The 23,861-nt window shown below is 38.3% G+C and overlaps 1 protein-coding gene across 9 annotated transcripts in view; it reads right to left on the bottom strand.

Moving 5' to 3' along the window:
* The window catches only part of USP25 (ubiquitin specific peptidase 25), a 90,186-nt gene that overhangs the window by 53,266 nt on the left and 13,059 nt on the right, over nucleotides 1-23,861 (bottom strand). For 7 of the 9 annotated variants that reach the window (XM_046900407.1, XM_004938353.5, XM_040670648.2 and 4 more), the window contains exons 2-5: nucleotides 16,731-16,808; nucleotides 15,588-15,732; nucleotides 6,781-6,904; nucleotides 364-526 (exon numbers count right to left, since the gene is read on the bottom strand). Coding sequence is in view for 6 of the 9 variants with exons in the window: in XM_004938353.5 (XP_004938410.2) it covers nucleotides 364-526; nucleotides 6,781-6,904; nucleotides 15,588-15,732; nucleotides 16,731-16,808 (510 nt within the window). In the remaining 3 variants the exon portion in view is untranslated. The remainder of the gene's footprint in view (nucleotides 1-363; nucleotides 527-6,780; nucleotides 6,905-15,587; nucleotides 15,733-16,730; nucleotides 16,809-23,861) is intronic. The other 2 variants (XM_046900409.1, XM_025144801.3) reach the window with 2 other exon arrangements.

Genomic DNA, 23,861 nt, shown 5'->3' with positions numbered 1-23,861 from the left:
GTTCCTCATCCCTAACCCAATTTGCATGCTTTTTGGCATTCACAGTTGTCACTGATGTCAGTGTGAGCTGCAGGCACTCATGATCTTCAAAGACTCAACTCGTTGTCTTCAACAACTTTTCAATAAAAAAAAAAAATCATTAAAAACCTCACAATTTGAAGCTTTACTCAGTTATGCTGTAGTACTTTATAAACTTCAGACATATATGTGAGCATGTTAAGATGCACAGTAAATAAAGTAGTACTCATACGTCTCAGTCAATGCCCTAAACTTTCTAGGAAAATAGATCTCTTAAGTTATCCCCCTTAAGATAACTCATATCATGTTAAATACAATGAGGAGCTGCTCAAAAATGGTGCTTACCTGAATGACAGCACTAAACCAGCACGTATTTCCCACATTCTTCAACCCCACCGGACAGTTGTCTTGTCGCTTCCGATCATAAGGGTTTGGAGAGTCACTCCACACCTCTGGATGCGTCCTCTTTAAACTTGCTTTATTTTCTGCAATACTGGCTTCTAGAACTCTTTGGAAACACAAGGAAGGAAAAAAAAATAAGTAAGTCAAAGCAAAAAAGAGACATAGTAAAACAATCTCATTTACTAAAGCAGACATCTTAATTGCATCATTTGATAAATGACTGTACTGAACTTGGCTTTAAAGTGGATTTACATACAATCTTATGACTTCAAAAACAATACTATTTTACAGTTAGATATACTGTTACCTTTTGGAAAAGCAATATGAGTGAGCGACCCTACTACAAGAACTATCAATACAATAGCCATATCTGTACATCATTAATTATTTAAGAATCAGATTCGAGTACAATGGTCAAGAAGAACTTTCACTTTCAGGCAGTACTATTACTGTAGCACTTTCATCTATAAATGCTTTCATTGGTATGTAGAGCACAAAGTCATCAATATTTATTTTGCTGACAGGAAACAAAAGCTACCTACCTACATCAATTTCAAAAATGGACAACCTTTTTTATTTCCATTTTTGCATCTTATGCCATAGTACTAATTGCTTTCCATAGCAAATAATTACTTTATAAGCCACATTTGCAGAATGTCCTTATTTCACATGACAATATCTGACATGCGCTACGCTCCCAAACTCAGTCTTCACTTAATAAAGCATTATCATATCAGCACATATCCTTAGACTGGTGACAAAGCACAGCTTAAAGGTAATTTGTGGTAGCTATGTATTCTAAACTGAAAGACAGAAATAGACACACACAGGTCATAAAACAATGTCTCAAAATCATAAGCAAAGTTCTCTGGTGGGAAACACTGACAATGCTACTATCCCCAACAATCAAGTCCAGCTATTACACGAAAGACTGAGCTGCTAAGGAACTACTAAGTCTGGCAAGCACAGCATTTCAGGAGCTGTATGACAAAACACCAACATAGTCTGTGCAGCCTGAAGGGTTGCCCTCTTTGGTTCTGGGCTCTCTAAACACCAAGAAAGGGCAGGCTTAGGCTAGGTTCTGAATGAAGTTCCCAAAGGACAACAACTTGAACATCTTATTAAAAAATAGATAGCAAAAACAATAAACAATAATAGAAAACACAAAAGAGCAGGAAAAAGCTTACACTACACAGTCATCAGTTTCCTAACTGTAACACTTTTTGTTGTTGTTTAAAGCAATGTTCTTGTGAAATCAGCAAAAGATATCTTACAAGATATACCTGAATAGTGAAGCATGAAGAGACAAAACTTCACTCCTCAGGATTTAAAACAAAAACAAAAAAAACCCACATCCTTCATGCAAAAAGTGTCAGACAGCCTGCATATCTCCGCTTTGAGAGGAAAAGTAATTTGATGAGGACATTAAAATCAAATCAAAAGTCTTATGCACTTGAAATAATTTCTCTTTCAGGAAGAACTATCTAAATGCCTGTTTGAACTAAACTGAATGGATCTTTAAAACTGCCTACAAGACTGACAGACTGAAACAAATTCAGAATAATTTTGCAATAGGACCAAAACACCTTCCATACCACCTTCATGGCATGTAAACAGTCTTTTTTTCCCCTTCAACTTCAATAACATTTCTAGATTAAAGTTCTGAACACATATGTTCTCGAACTGTTTACAGAGCACAAGAATAGGCAATTAAATTGATAAATGGTCCTAACAGTAACTTCTTTCTTGTATGTTTTCATATTTTTTATTATTTATAGCAATTGAGGGATTTCCTCAGTTCTACATCCACCTCAAATCTGATTTCACATTTTAATAATGTAGTTGATTCTCAGAACTTCCTATTTTGCCTCATTTTTACCTAAAACATTATTTGTCTTCAAAGAGAATATTCAATTGCTGTACATTCTATAATGTCAAATTCGTTTGGGGCCACAATGATAGCTATGATACAAACTGGAATAAAAGTGAGCATATTCACATCGAATCTGGCGATCAGCTCAAACCAGTATAGCGAGTACGCCTCTTCTGTTTCGCTATAATGTTCACTAACACTGAAACAATGAAGTCCTGATTTGAGATACTACCTTGACAAAATATCTTGTTCATGCTTGCTCTTCAACAAGATGAGTAACTTTACAGAAAGCTAGCACGAGGATTTAGCAATTCTGATCAAACAGCTGAAATATCCTCTCTACAACCATAAAAGATCACAGCAGCTGTCACCAGCAGCAGAGCCATCAACTATGTGCAACGAATGGCATGTCTCCAACCTCATGGGGCCAAAGGCTTCCCCACCTCCAAGTTTTGGAATCTTGTTCAGAGGGTAACTTTCAAATGGGGGTTAGTTAATGCCAGGCTTTGCATGAGACTTGAAAGCAGTGTTTTATTTCTCTCAGTAACAAGCTAGGTATAGTAAGCTGCTTTCCAGAGTCGTTTGCACAGGGTTAGCTAGATAATGCAGAAAACCTAGGGCAAAATGTGTCCAGACGATAAAAGTTCAGCGAAACTACTGTGAGGAAATTCACTAAGCATGCTGAAGTTCACTAGCAGGCTACTCAGCAAAAAGACTGTAACTTTCTTAAAGCTGGACAGTCAGGAGTAACCTCAACTCTACATTCTTCACCAGTTTCACCTTGTATCCATACAGACAATGCACAGTGCAGAGTCCTAATAAGTTTTCATGACCATGTAAAAAATAATAATAATAATAAAATGCTCAAGGATTGCATGCATCCCTATGCCCTCATAGTACAGGCTTTCATTTTAACAAGGCCGCTACTCTAGGCACAAAGGACGTGTCAGCTAATTTATCCTTTCAATCACCTTACTGACTTTCCCAGTAAAGCCCTATCTGGCCAGCCTCAAACTCCTTCAATCCATGAAAAAAATCATACAAATGGGAAAGGCTTTTTCATATGTGTAAATACACTGAAAATTCACAGTTCCCTTGGAGATCTGAAGGAGAACAGTAAATAACTCTAAATACATTGTGTACAAGATGCTCAACTTTTGGACACTCGGACATTTCAGCTGCACTCCTAACACCTACATGGTAATCAGATCTGTCCTCATTAAGCAACACAAGGCAATTAAATTGAGGAAGACAAATTCTACATTCATTACAACATTAATTACACAATTCAAGAAATTCCATTAGGGTTCCCCTTCGAAACTTTAACAAAATCAACGTAAGTCAGATTCCATACCAGAGTAAATACCTTTGAAAGAAATTCCTCCACACCTAAATTTTATAAATATATATATATATATGCACACATCCTACATTAACAATATTGCTGAGATCCTATTTGATTTCTGTTTCTCATTTAACTAAATGGAAAAACAAAACCAAATGGCTGCAGTTTGAGCTGTTTACAACCATGCTGTTCTACTTTTTGTTTTTACAAGTCCTGCACAGATATTGTGTTTTCTATTGGAATGCCAACATTCTTCTGTGGGGTGTTAACTACAAAGTTTTGTTTTGTTTTTTTTTTTAAACAGTCTGATTAAACAGTCTAAAGAAACTGATTGAATGCTTCAGAGCAAGAAGGGATGGGATTCAACAAGACCAAATGCCGGGTCCTGCACTTTGGCCACAATAACCCCAGGCAGCGCTACAGGCTTGGGGCAGAGTGGCTGGAAGACTGTGTAGAGGAAATGGACCCGGGGGTGTTGATTGACGCTAGATTGAACATGAGCCAGCAGTGTGCCCAGGTGGCCAAGAAGGCCAATGGCATCCTGGCTTGTATCAGAAATAGTGTGGCCAGCAGGAACAGGGAAGTAATTATCCCCCTATACTCAGCACTGGTGAGGCCGCACCTTGAGTACTGCGTCCAGTTTTGGGCCCCTCGCTTTAAGAAAGACATCAAGGCCCTGGAGCGTGTCCAGAGGAGGGCAACAAAGCTGGTGAGGGGTTTGGAGCACAGGCCTCATGCAGAGCGGCTGAAGGAGCTGGGATTGTTCAGTCCAGAGAAGAGGAGGCTCAGGAGAGACGTTATTGCTCTCTATAACTACCTGAAGGGAGGTTGTAGTGAGCTGGGGTTCAGCCTCTTCTCTCGTGTGACTAGTGATAGGACTAGAGGGAATGGCTTCAAGCTGTGCCAGTGAAGATTCAGGCTGGATGTTAGGAAATGCTACTTCTCTGAAAGGGTGGTCAGGCACTGGAATGGGCTGCCCAGAGAGGTGGTGGAGTCACCGAGACTGGTGGTGTTCAAAGAGCGTTTGGATGTTGTGTTGAGGGACATGGTTCAGCAAGAACCATTAGTGAAGAGTGAATGGTTGGACTGGATGATCCTGTGGGTCTTTTCCAACCTTAGCGATTCTATGATTGTAAGAATTTGTTTCTTGTTTCAGTATGATTTTGAAATAATTTGCCATCAACTCAGGGCATACCCTGGCATGTAACTGAATTGATCTAGTACCTTAATGTTGCCAAAATCCCACATTCTCAGTCCTCTATGTCTCCATTCAGAAATGAAGTTTCATCCCTTTTATCATGACGTGACATGATTCACATCTGTTCCTGAATATTCTTGTATGGCTTTGGAGCTGGATTGGTACAACAAATGCTCCAAAGAATGCTACATCAAGCATGGAAGATGCGTTACAAGCAGTATTCCATAACCCCCGTGGCAGAAACAAGCTCTTAAATTGGCACACAGCATTGTGTGCAATTTTGCCACCAAATATATCTTTCTAACAGTTTCATAAAAATAAAAGACCAACATTTTTCTCTCCGAATAACTGGAAAGTGTCTAAATGCTTTTGTACATTCTGCATGGAAAAAGTCATACTACTTCGCCATCTTCTACAGTCAGAAAAAGCACACTATAATTTAAAGTTGAATAATTAGTTGTGGGGTAAGCAGGTAAGACTAAAAAGGACTTTTTAGTCTGAGAAATGAATAACAATGGCTACAGGGAAAAAAAACTAGATCTAGGCTCACAAGAAGCAAACAGCAGAAGCAATCAAAAGCTTAGGCAGAGGTAAAAAAAAAAACAGATTTCCATGTACAGAAATAGTTTAGGCAGTCGCTCAGAAATATGGACCTAACTCTCTAATTATGACAATTCTGTCCTTCAAAAAGGAACATGTAAGAGCTGCATTTCTGGATCAAAACTGGAGGGAACTTCTTCCATTATCTTGAACACATGCATATCCTGAGGTCTTAGAAAAAACTACCCTTTAAAACTTATTTAAATTATTAATGAGAATATAAATCTCTCTCATTCCAGTTTTCTTTCCAAAAATAGCTAGCACTCAAATAACTAGATGGTTTTTGACACAAATATCAGGGCACACTTTGTTAGAACACTTATTCTCAAAATCAGTGATTTTTTTTTTTTCAAAAGGAAAATGAAAATGACTCTGAATAACACTAGCCATATTCTCAGAATTGGACTTAAACGGGTAAGTCATTTTGTCTGCCTAATACAGTATACTGAGGAAAAGAATGATTGTGGTAGATTTGCCTCATGTTGTCTTTTTGTTGTTTTTTTTCTTTTTGCTTTGTACAAGCAAGCAGTACTCAACATTCCAACCCTCAGATCAAATCATTGCCATTTTTCTGCAGAACAAGGCCAGCCACAGACAAAAAAAAGCAAAACCCTTCACACACAACCCTACACTCAGGCTTAGTCCAAGTATCAAATATTTCATAATTATATCTATGTTTATATATAAATACACACTACACAAAGATACCATAAAATTTATTCAAGGTTAATTTGCAGACTCTCATCATTCCAAAGCTGCAAAAGTTCAGTTCATAAAACTTTAAAACAAGAAGTTAACTTCACGTAAATCTAATAAATCCTACTTGTTAAAGTAGTAACATACTTTATTGGCTAAAAATATAGCAGCTGTTCTTACTGTGCTCAAGCCATAGTATTACAACCCCCACACCCCCAACCTCAGCCAATACCAGAGGTAAGAAAATGTTACTATAAAATCAGTGTAACAAACTGGATATTTATTAGCTTTTTAAAAATGTTTTTATTTTGTCTGTTTTTCATTGCTTGTTACCGTATATAAAGGAGAAACTTTTTAAATCCTACTTAAATATGACCACATACCCTTAATCTCCATTCACTTCCTCTATATTTAAGCAAATACATCAACATGAAACATACTATTAACTCCTAGCCCACACATAATAGACTATTTTCCAGTTTAGAACATACAATATATTAAAGCAACATCCTGAAGCCAGGCATATAAGTAGCACAAGTGAAAACAAACAAGTTATTCTTTGTTAAATTAAAAAGTAATAAAAAAGCAATACAGGCCAATCTCCAACTCTTTAATTTAATTTCTGCTTTACATAAGTTGTTTGTTTACCTGCTAATGGCTTGCTCCTCATCTGTTATTCCAGTCTCCCTGAATGCCCTGTTTGATTCCTCCAAACTCAAGGCAATTGCCCTCTGAAGATCATCTTTATCATCTCCAGTGAGATCAATCACATCTGAAAAGCAAAACTATCTTTCTCAAAATTAAACGTGAAACAGAATGAAAGGCAAGTCTTACTGTAGAGGAGACAGAACCCCCAAGGACTGCTGAGCTATATTCGAGTCCACCCCTCCTGTGGTCTGCTCTCTTCCAACAACTAACCATGCCAACCACCTCAAAACCAAAGAAAACCTCAGCAGTTTGCTCTTACTAGGACATGAGAGTCAACAGTTGGTCTTTCTCCTAATGACTTTAAATTTATCTCACTATTTTGGGAAACTTAAATACCTGTTGTTTCAGAAAGCCCTTTCAAAGAAATGCACTCAAGTGTATTATTTCAGCTACCATAATCAGTTTCCTCCAGGGCACATATGGTGACAACAACTTTCTCTTTAAAAACAATACCTGAACTTTCTACTTCTCAGAGAGGAATATGTGCCTAGCTTCCCCAAAATACAGGAAGAAGCCCCAAATTCTGCAAGTGTTTCCATACATGGGGACTCTTACAGTTTCACTGCATGTGGGAGAGTTCCTTTCTTAACATAATTCCTGTCTGTTCTGTCCATGTATCCATTTTCTGAATGTACTTAAATCTGATTTCTTTCTGCCAGAAGTATCCTTCTCAGTGGGGAAAAAAAAAAGTCAGAGAAATCAAAGTAAGGATCTATATTTGGACAAGTGCAAAACGCCGGATAGGTTATTAATCAGATAATAAACTGAAAACAGCCCTATTCTTACCTCCTTCACAGCTCAGATTAACTAAAGAATCAGATCCTTACACCTTCTGCACAGCCCCATTTCCTGGATGTGGTAAAAGATTGTTTTACCCTCTGGAATAAAAGTGTTACTGCCCAGATTACAGCTCTAAACCAGGCATTCCCCAACTGGGCAGAGACGCTTTTCAGCACAGTCAGGGCCAAGAGGATTGCCTGTCAGCTGTAGGAGGCCTTCAGACAAAAACAAGGTCGTTGGTTATCCTGATTTCAAGGGCCAAATCTGCATTTTGCAATTCAGCCAGACAGAAAGAGAGGGGAAAGTGCAAAAGTGACTTCCAGGTGGGGTGGCAGACAGGGGTACACAGAGTTGGCACCCTGCCGTTTTCCATCCCTACTCAAAGGCCAAAGTTTATCTAAAGAGCCACAAAAGAGATTGCTCTCTAGCCTTGGGTTTGAATGTTAGAAGTTTAAAGACTACAGAAGGAAGAGAATATATTTAAAGCTGACAGCTGGTCACGAAGAGATGAATCAATTCCCAAGGAGCTTCGTCTAGATTCTTTTTTTTTTCCCCTGGATGGATCGGCCTCCTGAACAGACATCTTGCACTGTTTCCCCAGGCTTAATCTTCTCTGATGTTTCTCACGCTGAACTCATGACACAAAAATTATAACCGTGTCTTAATAGAAAAAGTGATGGCTTGTCCTCACAGAAAGCTGAAACTGAGAAGTTGGAAAATGAACTTTTCTGTTAACAGCAGCATCGTTAAAAATCAGTTTCAACTTAGGCCTTTCTTCCCCCAAACGATGATGAATATCAGTTTCACTTAGGGAGCTTTCAAAGGAAGCCCTCTCACCTGCAAATTAAACCATGAAACGTATCATAATCTGAAACTACAAAAAAAACACTAAGACCACACTTCATAATTTTGTTCTTACAGTTTATACAGTCAGCTTAAAAATTCCAGCATGTTAAAAGGATACTTTAACTCAGATGTCTGAATTTCTCCTTCTTAAGTACTACAGGAATCATCAGCAGAGGTCAGACCCACAGGAGTTTTGATACGTGAGCTGCCATGGTGAGAACAAAGTAATCCAGACTAGAATAGTTCCTCAACCTGAGTCATATACAAGCACACCTTTGTTCTACAATCTGTGAGCAGAATCAAGGGTAGAAAGGTCAAGAGCAATGATAGTGTCCTGTGATTATGCATGCTACCTATTACACTCTAAAATGCATTTCTTACGTTCTAGTTTCTACGTGTTCATAGGTAGTTCCATACGAACACCTAATCTCCACTGGAGAATACCTGTATTTTCTGAGAGTTACAGTAGTGGTCACAACTGAACATGAAATAAGCTATTAGCCACACATGCTGGTGGTGAAGCAGGGGATTATTCCAATCATTTGCTTATGGAGAAGAAGAATCCATTAGCTAATCTCTTCTAAAGTAAGAGCAATGAAACTTTTATACAACGATAAAGAAGGAAGATGGACAGTATTTTCCAGAAAAACTCATAACACAGCTGAATGTTTTGCAGTGAACAAAAGCTCCCACTGTTACAAAGACCAAGACAGAAAAGTCTAGCAAGGTCAAAACCAACTCCAGCTTACATCACTTTTCCGATTTCTCTGCAACTCCCCAACTCCTCACTCTTCATTAATTTATACCACAATCCTATGTGTTAAAACGTTTTTTGCATTCATATTGCAATGATTATACCTTTTAAATATTAAGAACCCAAATGCCTGACCTCTGCTTTCTTTCAGAAAGTGAATCAACGGAACAGTTTTCTTTGGCGTGCAGGGATTGGAAGAGGATTCCCTCCAGAAATGTTAGCGTTGCGTATAGAGTGTTAATGATTTGCATTAAAAAAAAGACAACACGGTGAAGATCTACTGCCAGATACTACCGCTACCTGTGATCAGTGCAATTGCTGTATGTCACACAGAATTTCTCTACTGTTAACTTACGTCACAAAAATAGGCTCAATATCGGATGATCCATGGTAACCTACTGCATGTAAGCTCTTAGCTTGTAGCAAATGTAAAATAAAATCGTTTGGAGATTTAGGCTAATGTATTTTAGCTTGTTTGCAGTTCTTGGAGCACATCCAAGATCTTTTTCAACATCTCAGCTGACAGAGTAACTCATTAAGCTACAACTGCTCAGGTATGACTTGAATCCTGAAGTGTAAATAAGAGATCTCAACAGAAGCCGTAATAGAAGGGGAACAATCTCAACTCTTCTTTTAAAAAGAATAATTTTTAAAAAATCAGTTTACATAACAGCACAGTTTGCATCCTTATCAGCAAGTTATAGATGATATGTATGTACTTAAAATACTTGAAATTCATGCAGGCTTGCTGCTCCTTTGTTTTAGTAACTTCATGTTTTGTAAACTCTTTCAGAGATTTTTTTTAGCAAAAAGGTGTCCAATTTTCAGCAGTTAAACATATAATAATTTGGTCTGAAGGACAGAATTTATAAAGGTATAAAGAAAAACAACACTTCTCCAAATTCAGTCACCAGGCTTTTAGCTTGATTCAGTTTACCCCTCTCCATTAGGCCAAAGAACATCTCAGTTCGCAGCAGCTTACACTCAAAGGTACTTCTTATTGTAAGTCACCACCTTTGAAAATGCAAACACATTCATAATTAAGCCATGACTACAAAGCAAACAAAGAAAGTTTGCTTCTCAAAAAAACAAAAAATCTTAACGAAAGGAAAAACTGCACATCAAAACAGTTCAGCTTAGCATATTTATGGTATTTATTCAAACAAAATTAGCATGTAGAATTAATAAGCTGTTCTACTAAGTGTTGCTTTCTGCAATCTACTGCTTTCTGCGCCTACTGCAACAACTACGTGAGGTATTTTTGTTCCACAAAAATGTTATATAATGATGTATACTTCTGGTCCAGAAGCCAGCTTGTAATTATATAAAGCAATCCTGAGCTGTATGTTGAGATCTGTGACAAAAATACTAGCATATATTATAGTAAATGTACACATATATACATCCATATCTCAATCTTTTTGATAAAACCTTATCATTCTGCTTACTTGAAGTATTTTCATAATTTAAATAAATGCTTCTTACTTGGTAATTGCCTAGCTCATTTAAATAACTGCTGTCCTATCAGCTTATTACTTGCACCAGGAGGAGGCTGAGAATGAAAACTTTGAATTTAAGTAGGCTGGGAAACTCAGCGTGAGGGACAGGTTTGGAGTAGCAATTAAACACGAGGACAAGCGATAAACAACCACAGTGATGCAACTGCAAGCACAGGGAGAGGAAAATGAAAGGACAGGCCTGATGGGTTCAACAGGCAGGTGCCAAGTACAAAAATCCTGCAAGACTGCAATTTCAACTCACTAACATTGTAAGAAGAAAAAGTAAGAAATAGAGATTGTTTTCATGTATAGAGCTAAGCAAGATATATTCTACAGTCTATTACACAGTATTAAACATCATGGACATGGGTTCTTAAGAGAAGATTAAAGGAATTTAATTGTTTGTACATGCCAATTTCTGTTAAAACTGTATGGGGCAAGAACACACAGCACCCTGGCACATGCTTAGCCAACCCAAACAGCTCTGACAAAAACTGCCTATCTACGAAATAACTAGCAAATATGAACCACTGCTGTCTCACAACAATTTCTTCATCTCAGCCGTTCCCCCCATCCTTACTATCAGGATAATAGCACAGTGAACTGATGATTCTCATTCTCAGACCGGCAGAAATGGGAAGGTGAGACACAGCCACAGAGCAAAGGAACAACTGAATCAGTAAGATGAAAAGAGAGCCTCAAGGTACAAGGCTCTGACATTTCGAAGCAGGGTATCCTGCCACACCATGCTGGAGACTTTACCAGGAACCTGAATAGGAGATGACACAAATAATCCCTGAAATAGATGGAATTGTCATGAAGACACAGTGATATCCAAGTTGGCTACGGTGACAAAATAAAATACTGTAAAATTCTGCTCACAGAAACAGTAAAATGCATAGCTACAGAATGGGGATTGACTAGGACTCATGACAAGAAGAACTTAGGAGCTACAGCTGATCCACTTTCACCTTGCAATTCACATCACCACAGTACTGAAAATATAAAGTGCTGCACTGACATATAACGGAATACTACACAGACATTTAGAGAAATTACTCCATTTTTTATGAGGATTCAGATGCAATCTTGGTTTTTGTTCTGACTGCTGTTGTTTAAGAACAATTAGAGAGGATCTATAAGAGAAGCAAAAAAAAATGGCAGTAGGTAAAGAACATGGACAGTTTGGAACATTTGGGCACTTCATCTCAATTTAAGAAAACTCAGAGAGGACACCAAGATATATCATCTCCAGTCATGCAACATTTCAGCTGAGACAAAAGGGACGAACTGCACTCTGATCTCCACAGGGGATATCACAGCGAGGAAAAGTGCTAAATCTGAAGAAAGAGAGGAACTGAAGTAAGATATTAGGAGTCAGAAAGGTCTGAGAAACACCAAAACGTGCTGCTCTGAACTTTTCAGAGTCTGTAGAACACAAGAGCTATTAAGAAACAGGTTATATAAACATCACCTGATTGAATGACTTTCTGAAACCACTGTGAAGGAACACTAAGATATAAAAAACAGGTCCCTAGACTCAGTGAATTCTACAACTCCCTAGAATTGGTGTGTGCGGCATTTTACAACTGTACAATGTCCTTATAAAAAGACTTCAAGTTTTTTGTCTTGGCCATAGAATGGGCAATTCATCTTTTTCAAGAATTACTGAGTTTTCAAAAGAAGAGTGAAAGAATTTGTCCTGACAGTTGCTTCATTCAAAGACAATACTTATGACTTTTTAATTCTGCTGCTTCCTTTAACCCTAGGTTCTGCAAGTTTCTCAAACAATGAGAAGGAAAATCGACATATGCTTGGCAATGCAATAGTTCTGATGCACAGCCACAGATGAAAATTCACTGAATTAATGCAAATAAAAATTTCTAGAGATATCCATGAAGAGAAAATATTGGAAAGTACTACTTTACTACTTTTGATTTAAATAGGGTGCCTAGGATGTACATAATTAAGGAGAACATTAAAGTGATCACAGATTAAAAGTCATTCACATGTACATTGCAGTGCTAATATTTAAGCACTTTCTGCTCTCTAACAGATTGCAGAGTAATACCACCTTCGCAAGGGGATCAGATGAAGCATGCGTCATTTGACATGAAAAAGCTGCACTTGCAGGTGCTTGCACACAGTTTTGAACAGGCAAAAAGGCAAGTATCATGAATAACAATGACTGTGCAAGTCATTCTTGGATTTTAAAGAGACTGAATATTTATGCCAACTGTTTTCCACACTTTTTACAACTGCTGAAATGCTACATAAGCTAATAACAAAAAACGGTTTTCTTTATACCTCCTACCATACTGAATGCAACTTAAGTGCTCAGTTGAGTGACCAGCATCACTTTTTGGAAGAGCCAATGCAGCACAATGCAGACTGATTGTTAAGATACGATTTCCTGCTACATACACTTTTATTTTACCAAGTAACCATTACAAAGAAACATCAATCAAGCCCACTGAATACTTATAATAGACACGCTTTTTATGCAATGCATATGTTCAAAAACTTCCATAAGTGACTAGAGGGTTTTTTGTGGTTTAGAAAAAAAAAAAGGAGAGCTCTGATATTTATCTGTTACTGTCTCACCCTCAGTTAGAATGATCTAACTTCCTGGGACTGCAAACCTAGGTGACTCATAACTTCCTAAGTGCCAAACACATACACATAGTTAAGCAGTAAGGAATGATAAGAGTGAGTTATAATTATCTTCATGCAATTATACTTATGTGCAATAGTAAAAGGGAGTCAAATTTAAAAGGCAAGATACTGTCAGCAAGTCCACATAGTATCTGAGATGTGGTAATGACATTGTTTTAGAAGGGAGCGCTGATGGCTGAAGCCATCATTACTGAGTATTTTCCTATTCATATCCAGCCTTCTGCTCTCTTCTCTCAAATAATCCACAGTCTTTCACCATACTCCCTAATTTGGTGTCACCGACCAACGTAGGGCCCCGAAACTTGTCCATCTTAAACATGCTGCATGTTTGAAATTTGTAATCAAAATAACTGCAGGCAAGTAAAATGTAATGAGAGAACTGCAGGTTTCTGCAAAAAGCTTTTACTAGAACTCCATTCTACAGATGGAGAGGGGCTATACGATCGGATTGGTTTAGACTTTGGCTTTGTTTTACGTGTTTAGTTCTTGCTTCAAGGCCCCCCCAAAGTGAAGAAGAGTTGGCCAAGATGCCTCGACTACTGGTCCGCATTGATATTTAATAGTAAAGAACTCAAGTCTGCTTTCAGTCCTCTAGAAAACAGAATATCCTGAAATCCAGTTTGGAACCTGCAACTAAAGACTTATTCTTGTCAATTTGACCGTCAATCATGGTTTAAGTAGACTCTGCAAGCTTGACTCTTTCTTGTCTTATATACCGTTGTCATTTCATACCTTTAAATAAGGTTGAATAACACATTAAGTGATGCCAAAGCTAAATATTTTGATTAGCAGGATTAATAATAAATCTAATCAAATGAAGACTGTGAGAGATTCCAGTTTACTATTCCACTGCCACAGTAGATCTTCATTACTGGAGACCACATCTACAGTTGTAAGTCCATTGAAAATAGTCTGAGTTTACTCGACTGATCTTCTGAGACTACAAATCAAGAAGATATGGGATTTAATGTGTGCTTTCTTTTTAAAAGTGAGGGGATAATACAACTTCCTAAGTGCATTTTATAAAGAGATGCTAGTAATATCAACAATTGAAACACAGTTTTCACAACTGAGATGTTGAGAATAAACTCAACCCTCATTTACAAGAATAACATTTTAAAAAAGGAGCTTCTTCCAAGGTGTCAAGGACAAAAAGATAATTGTACCTTGAGCAATGAATTCCAAATAAACTTAAAAATAAAAACAAAAAACAAATAATAGTACCACCATAGCCAACCCATTAATAGTGAAATAAAGGAAGAAAGTCCTGCTGCGCCTGAAGCTAAGTATTCTACTACTTTCATAAAAGCTACATAGATGTACTACCCACATAATCAAAGGATTATAACATACTTTAATTAAAAATATTGTATGGCAAGGTTTAGAGTTTTGGGAAGGAAATAAAGCATCAAGAAACTTAGCTTTTACAATCCTTCTGCAAAACTTCAAGTTTGCTTCTGTTATTTCCTATACTTACTTGCAGAACAAACTTAATATGCAGGACCACAACAACACAAAGCTTTTCCTATCAGTAGTTTTCTCATCACCACTGTATAAAATGTACAGTTACTTTAAGGTTTCTTCCTTAATTTTTCTCCAAAAAATTAGCTATGCGCCTACCTAAGCAAAGTAATTGAATCTACAAAGTTCAAAAAAAACCATAGTTCTGTGAGACCTCACATATCAATGATACTAAATTGCTTAAAAAGAAACATTTTTTAATATTAATTTCACATACTGAATACCTACTCTTTCACTAAAAAATGCAAATCTAAATGCAAATCTAAACTCACACCGATCTCTTTGGCAAAGTCACCCTTGTCAGGGCAAAGCTACTCTGAAGCATATTAGGAAACACATTCGCAGACTCTTCTAAACAGAATTTTGTTTCAACTGTCAGACTACCTGGCTTTTGCCTTTAATTATGTACTGCATATCCCACAGATAAACCCTATAATAAGGGAAAAAATAAAAAGGAAAGATTGAAAACCCAGATATTCACCCTCTGTATACCAGTATATCAGACCAGTATATCAGCTTGAAAAAAAAAGAAAAAACAAAAAAAAAACCAAGATGTTGAAATAAGGAATGAAAGAGTAAGTAATAGTCTCAGAGTTGCTAAGTAAGACTCACAGGCAAGCTTATAGTTTCCTTGCCTTTAAACTAAACTTATGAAAAGTAAAAATACTTACTCGTATCTGCCTGGCTGCCCACACTGATGTATCTGTCATTTCCAGGAAGTGCTGTCTGATAGTAAGTTGCCTCTTCTTGCTGGGGTACCTTGGCATTCTTTGCAGTGAGGAAAGCCACAGCCAACTCCAAATTACCATTGCTGTCCTTTAACCACATATATTAAAAAAAATAAAAAATGAAGAAGGTGAGAATTTCTCCACTTTGTTTAAATCATTGAAATATTGTATTTTAGGTGAACTATTTGTTAAAAAACAGTTTCCAAGCATGCACGTTCTACATATTTCACTATTTCTAACCAAAATAAAGCATTCTATAAAAACAAGGGTATTGTAGCATAGGCCAACCCACCAACTTGCCCAATGACCCCACTCACAGACTTCAACAGCAGTTAACCATATTCTTCCAAAAACATACTATATCATTTTTAAGTCCAGAAATAATAGCTTTTGAAAGGCAGCTGTGTACATTATAACAACTATATCCATGTTTTAAATAGACTAAAAGTTCGTTAACCATTTACAAATGGCTAAAAAAAGCTCTGCTTAAAACAGACAGTGGAAGTTTCTTTGTATCTATCCAGGGAAAGAGAACACAGAGAAGTCTGCCATTCTTGCATCATCTTGGGTTGTGAAGGAATGTGAGATGGTTGCAAAAGCAGGGAAACAATGCCAAATTAGCAAAAGGTGACAAGTTCAGGAAGAGTTCTTTGTTCTGCACGCTAAGCAGGATCTGTCCGTGCTAGAAAAAAAATTATCTACACCTTGATAAGAAAACAAGAGTTTAACTCATCAGGTGTCAAGCAGCTGTACTAGCATCAAAGTACCCAAAACACCTGAGCTAAAGGTTACTGTCTGGGCAAGTCATGCCATTCCTGTCTTTTCATGTTTGATCACAGGGTTAATTTATTTATTTATTTTAAATCTCAGTACGGAAACAGATCAGGGCTGCTTCTGCAGTGAATTAGCCATCACTATTTTTTTTTCCTAAAATACATCTAAAAATAATTCAAACTGAGGATGGAAGGAAGGAAGAAAGGAAAGAAGTAAAAAAGCATGGCATTTTTTGGCTTTCACCATCAGCTAATGACAAGATGTAAACATTTTAGCTACATGTAGGAAACTTCCCACCAACAACCATCTTACCTTCAGTGCCTGTTGTAGTACCTGGATGTCATTGATACCAGTGATCTCTCTCAGCTGATTCAAAAACGTCTGCTGATGCTAAAAACAAACAGAAAAAATTAGGTAAGAGTCAAATAACAGCAGAACCACTGTTATTGATGGGAAGGCTTTCCAGCAAACATCAGAAACATCTCTGTATGAGCTGTATGCACCACAAAGGGGGGAGCGCCTTCACTTTGTTTTATTTTGTGCAACTTGGGCAATTAATTCTCACATTAAATGGTCTTTTTCGTTTGAAAAAGATAAGAGAGCTTATACAACATGGATAAAAGGAGCCTACACAAAACCCCAGTTAGCTCTCCTAAACACACTGAAATTTACCTTGGTCTTCGAGGGCAGTAGGGGAAATACTTTATTTTATTCTCATCAAAACTGATTTCGACTCCTAATTACTCTCAACAATGAATTCCTTAACATTTGTAATTTCCAGCCATTCACACCTCAAGACTGAGAAAGTCACCATTGCTGAACATCCAAGTGTTTTAGAAGAAATGCTATAAAAATGCTACAAGAAGTACTTTTTAGAGAAGGACTAAAGCGAAACACTGGGAACCAGTCTTAACTACCTTCCCAGACCAGCTGAATCCAACTCTCACAAACTGAAAAACCAGTCAGCATCCACGGTAGAACTTCAAATAATTCTTGTAGTTAGAACAGAGGGAAAAGAGGCTGTAATTTAGACACTCACTTCAAATGAATTTTGATACAAATATAAATAAAAATTTGTTCCCAGCCCTGTTTACAGCCAACAGCTGACACCGTCTGCTCATGTTCGGATATCACATCACAGAAGCAAAAATAGGCACTCGGCTGGGATAGTCCTTGCACTTCTCTTAAATATTAAAACCATCTTAGGCATTAAAACCATGAGAACACAGAGGATTGACCATTGTTCCAGACTAAATGATCCCATTCTTCCTTTGGAAGATGAGAAAAGGAGAAGAGCTTGGTGGTACTTGCAAGTGGTTTTTCTGTTTTGTTGTTTGCCCACCACACGCTGAATTCAAAACAATAATTTCATCTATAAAAAAGAAGGATTTTGTAAAACATGCCTTTTGTCAAGCAAACCAAACCCCATATTTCCTATTAGTGACAAATAAATGGTCTCACGTTACTCTCCAGATTCAATTTAAAAAAAATAACTATAATTGTCTCGCGACCACTTCTAAGGCACTTTTCTTTACTCTGAGTTCTTTGGAATCAAATATTCAAATAGCCTAATTCTCTCCTTATCACAGCTTTGTATAGAGGAGGAAATTAAGTACTGCATGAATGCTGAACTCCCCAGTGTGAAATTAACCTGGCAGGCACCACTTCATGCCCTAATAAGTTGAAATAGAAGGCGTATAGTTCAGGATGTTTATGAATTACATACACAATCCTCCCTTCATTTATGATCCTAAGGGACGCTGCTAACAATCCAATTTGCTTTTCTTCTTTTCTTTATAAAAGCCCTGCTATTGGCACAAGGGAAGCAAAGCGATGAGGCAAACAAACTCCCACTCTCTCCCCGTCCCCCGCCCCCTCATTTGTTTACACCATGCATTTCACAGCACTGTACAAAGGCAAGACTTGTTTCCCTTATAAAGTCTGGTAAAAAGCAAAGAAAAAAAACAAAACAGGAGAATTATAAAAAAAATATTTGGGAAAAGTATTAGAACTGGCAGGAGCAACTGAAGGGCGGCAAACTGCAGCAGATCTGCTTTCATAGTAGTTACCAACAGGATGGTTAATAGTTGTAATATAAAATACAACACAAAGTTACAACAAATTCCTGTGTCTTCCACAATACATACAACACTTGGAAAAGCTGAGAAAGAAGACTGGAGGATATAATTCAGTTGCTCATGGAGAGTGGGAAAAGAGACAGTTTACCAACAAACAATCTCTTAGCAGCTGAAAATATTGGCTGTTAATTTATGAGCACAGCTGTGCCATTTAAACCTAGACATCTGCAGTTTATATCCAGATTCCAGGACTCTGGTGCAAAGCTGCATTTTGAGGCCTCCCGCCCAAGGACATCGGCAATTCAAAGATGAGAACCAGACCCTGGGATGCTCCTTTGTCATCAAGACATTACTTAAATATCAAAATATATACAGACATATAGGAAGACCAAAAGATTAGGCACTCCGCTCCAGACTTTCTGGCTGGTAGTTAAGTGAACTCCAAATGACAGAAATTAAGAGGAAAATTAACAACTATCCTGCCTTACAGGGAGCTAAGCTGCCCTGGGCCACCCACAGGACAGTGCTCACACAGGTCATTCCGCTCTTTTTCATTACAAATGACAGTGCAGACAATTAATATCTAGGAATAACAATCACACCCTTTCCTTGTTCATGAGAGCACAGGTTTACATTTTCTTTTTGCTTCCCTGTTCACATAAGAAGTTTACGAAATGCAATCGTAACTGCATTCAAAGATTCAATATTACACTCTAATTTAGTGCACCCGTAGTAGTATCTGCATCAAAGTCAACAGAGCCAGACACAGCTACTGGTGCTGAGATCCACTTCAAGCCTTTTAGCTCTCAGTTGCCTACGCCCACTCCTGTTTGCCATCGTCACCCTCGGACTTTCAAACGTACGTGACAGGTTTCACAGTTGATCTATAGCTCAGATCCTGCAGTTCACATAAGAACCTCACATATGCCCACAGCATACATGTACCACTGCACATATTACACTGTACTTACATAATCCATATATATACACACACACCAATAGCATTTGACTAAGCTCTAAGAAGGCTCCAGGACTTGCTCTATGCCACCAGATTCCACTGGCGTTAAGTGTTGCAGGGTAACCCAAATCCTGGGTGGGGTGAAGGAGATGATGGCCAACAAAGGCCAACTGATGCCCCAATCCCCAGCTGCTCACAGCCCTGCAGCCCTCTGCCCCATCACATCATGCAGCAGCCAGCTCCCCAGGGTTTTCATGCATGAGCTTTTCCCAGCCTTCCCCCTTCCTCTGCCTCTCTGAGGTACGTGGTATGTATCTCAGGGCTCTCAGCTCTTGGAAGATTTAAACTAACAGGAAATTCTTCCATTTTCCTGGACAAATGCCAAATTTGTACATTAGGAATGCATGCCCTTATTTCCAGTTCTTTCCTTTTTCAGCCATCCCTCTTGTCTTCTCAGGAAACGCCCAATTAAGATTATCTGGTTTATAACCCCATACAATAGCACATTCAGTAGCTGTGCCAGTGCTAGTGAAGCAGAAAAGGAGCTACACTATTATCTGCTTAGGAAGATACTATGCTGAAATTAGTTCCGCAACAGTACTGTAAACTCTGTCCGTTTCTCAATGCTTATTTGGATAAGGTAAATCTCAAAAACCAACTAATTCTGAATTACACTGCAAATGAATTTTAAAAATAGCCAATTCTTGAGCTGTTTATTTTCTCATCTCCGCAACTTCTAAAGAAGTACGTGTAAGCTTTGGCTTTATTCATGACAACACTGAAGTATTTCTATTTGCAACACAAGCACTTTAAAACTTAAGACAATAAAGCATGCCGTGCCAGTTTCCAACAGAGAACTGAAACGTTTTGAAAGAAATGAGATGGTCCAACCATTACCAGCAGAAAATGGGGCCTACTGCCTCACTGCACAGGTCATTTGAAGAACAGAACACAACGAAAATGAACTACATGCACACTTTCCTTCCCAAGGGATGTACACTTATCGTAGGGACAGATACACAAAAATATGAAATTAAAATCACAAATGCTGACAACAGCAGCTTGACTCATTTCCTCCGCACAAAGCCTGCTCACTTTTCTTTCTGAAGCAACACTGATCTGAAAGAGCTATTTGAAGGAAGAAAGCCCGAGAGACACTGCACATTAACCATCTTCCAAATAAGCCATTGGCCAAGTTCTACATGTGAAAATGAAAAGTAGCCCCTCCCATAAAGATAGCCCATTTAAACACTGGCATAACACAGCCAACTTGGGAAGGCACTGTTGTATGTCCCCCGCTCCTACCATCTCCTGCTCTGCAAACATGGAACAAATGAACATAAACATATAAATTCTGAAGTGTGTATGTATACATGTATGTACTCACACACACACAAGAATGCCATATTTTGCTAACGCAAAGATCAAGATAAATCTCTGCACTGGCATTGACCTGTTCACCCTTACAGCACTTTCCTAAAGCACAGAGTAATTAGGGTCCCCTGCCTGCTATCTACTAACCGGGTTTCCTTCTGTTCAGTCATGAAAAGAGAAACCTCTGACACAATATCGTATCTATCAAGCAAATGAGCAAAAATATAATTTTCATACATACACAAAATGCACCCCAGCTTTGGCTTGGAAGAAAAAAACATCACCTGCAGAGAGAAAAGGGTATGCACAGAGGCTGGAAGTTTTCAGCCTGTGACTGCTCTGCCAAGGCTGCTAATTACAGCAGCAGTTGCTGCAAAGCAGGCAGTGAGCTGCCAGGGTCTGAAAGCAAATGTACTTCAAGGAAGCAGAAGGACATAACAGTAACTTTCAACCAACCGCAGCCTGGATCAAATAGAAGTTTAACAGGGAAAATGCTTGAGTGCGTTACTTCTGTACATTCAGTCCTCCGTGAAAAGTTCAAGGCAGGATCCCATTTAGTCATGGTGTTATATAGCCTACATTCATCCTAAGACTACACTCAAGAATACTCATCGCATTTCTGTAATTTCCACGAACAGTCACAAAACTGCACTACTTCAGTTGAAAACGCTGAGCAACTTTGTAATGAATTTCAGGATTTCACTTGAAGGACTCTACACAACAGGGAGCACTCATCCACGTAAATACTCACTATTCTGAGCCTCATTCATTACATCTGAGCCTCAGCGTCCCTGCTTATTGCACGCGAGGTTGGACTAGGTGGCCTCCAGAAGTCCCTTACAACTCAAAGGATTCTATGGTTTCTACGATTCCATTTACTCTCTTCTAAATATACTGTTCACATTTATTTATTTAAACCTTTTAAATAAGATTTTAAAGGGACACTTGAGGAGTTTGGTTCGTCCATATTTACTGACATTAAACGTAAGGCAAACTCAGACCAAATAGTTACACACATTTACAAATTATCACCTAGATGGCAACCATCCTTGGAACAAACAGGAAACCCTGTCAGCTCGCAACTGGTGATTGAGGGTAGTTTGGTTAGGTTGTGGTTGGACTCAATGATCTTTAAGGTTTTCTCCAACCTGAGCAATTCTATGATTCCATCACTTCTCAGGCTATTCCATCCTTAAACAGGCCAAGTGGTTTCACATCCTCACATTCACTTGGACAGAGCAGAAAAGGAAGGAAACCCCAAAATTTGGTTTCTTATACATCAGCTGAGAAAGAAAGGGGAAGTATCTCCCTCTTATATGGTCTTCTCAGGAAAACGTCCAGATGGCTAAGAATTGGAGTAATAATGGAGAGGAAGAACTACTAAATATATACATACTGTAACACACCACACAGAAAGCAACAGAAACACATTGCTTTAAACACAGTCAGAAGATTTTCTATAACTTCCTATCACACTACAGAAGCACAGAAACTCAGCTCTATATTCCAACTCCATTGCCCTACAGTTCTATTACTTGGATTCTTTCCAACCCAACCCATTCTGTGATTCTACGATCATAATTTCGGCTCAGTGCAACAGCATCAAGCTAGGGTTTTACTGCTTGTCCTTCTGCTGTTATCATACTAATATCAACTCTAAAAATCTCTCTATTCCCCTCCAAATCCGTTGGGTTATTAGAGCTATTGGTGGTGAGTCTTTCAAAGCACAAACACACTTTATCAGCAAACTATGTAAAATTTAGAAGGGACCCAACTGCAGACAACTGCTGTGCAAATGCCCATCCTGACAGAATGCTCAGGTTTTAGTTCATGTCCTCATCACACATCCACGTGCTTGGACCCAGCATCAAGTATATACTGCCAACAGTATATATACAAGCCACAGCAAATTAAAACCAATGGGCCCAATGGCCAGTGACATTATATACATGGAAAGCAAAAAAGAGGCTAGAAGATGACAGGTATACAGCCAGCTCTTCAGGTATGTATCATTATAAATTCCAATTATTATTATTGCAATGACCTCTGGTCATTTGCTGTTGTAAGTGCTTCTTTCTATTCTTTTTTCCTCTTCCATTCATATATATATATATATATACACACACACACACACACACACACCCCATCATGGCCAAATGTTAACTTTCACAGTATCAGCCCATGCAACATCACTCAGATACAGGCTGTCTCCTCACAGGAAAAACTATAGTCTAGGATATCATAATTTCACTGTATCTGTCATTGCAAATGTCCCTTCGAATGTGTAAAAAAAAAAAAATGAAAATTTGTTATTCTGAGGTCTAAGACAATGCTGCACATTTTTAGCTTCCTGCTCTGAGATGTTTTTCTTTGCATCTCAACCACAGTTTAACATCTCATGCCAAACATCAGTTATTTTAGTTCACGTTTGAGAGACTTCACAGCCCTATCATCACCCATTTGTTATCCATCTGTCACCAAAAGGCAAAGACCTGCCTCTCAACAGCAGCAGGTCAGGGTTTTGTTTAAATGCTTTTTAAATGATTTTTTTTTTCCAGACAACCATCACAATTTCACACCCTGCTCTGCACAGTATGGAAGAGATTCCACTAAAAGAGCACCAGGTGAGTCCTTTGTTCTTACTCTGCCATTACAGTAATGACAACATCAACTGCTCTAGCAATAAACAGACAAACTTTGAAAGCAAGTTTGCTCAAGCCAGCAGGATGCCAGTCTGCAATACCTGCAAATAATAAGGTCTAGAGGTACTGTCAGACTGCAAGCTGTTTCTGAAGAGGCAGCTGTGCTTTCCAGGCTGTGGCTCCTGCCAGCACCAGTCCATGCACGTGTGGCCAAGTGCCACCCTCTCCTTCCTGTCAGACAGCATTGCCCATTGCCTGAACCTCCAGCAGCCTGACACTGGCTCTTGCTATACTAGCAGAAAACTGTTCTTCATTTTTAATTCATTTCCTGCTGACTTTGTGAGAGCCAGAGCTGGTGCAAGGCAGAGGACAAGACCAAGGCTGCAACTGT

The sequence above is a fragment of the Gallus gallus genome, chromosome 1 (genome assembly GCF_016699485.2).
Source record: "Gallus gallus isolate bGalGal1 chromosome 1, bGalGal1.mat.broiler.GRCg7b, whole genome shotgun sequence".
In the NCBI taxonomy this organism is placed as follows: Eukaryota; Metazoa; Chordata; class Aves; order Galliformes; family Phasianidae; genus Gallus; species Gallus gallus.
Note: the sequence above shows the minus strand (reverse complement) of the source record. Positions and strands in the feature narration are given on the sequence as shown.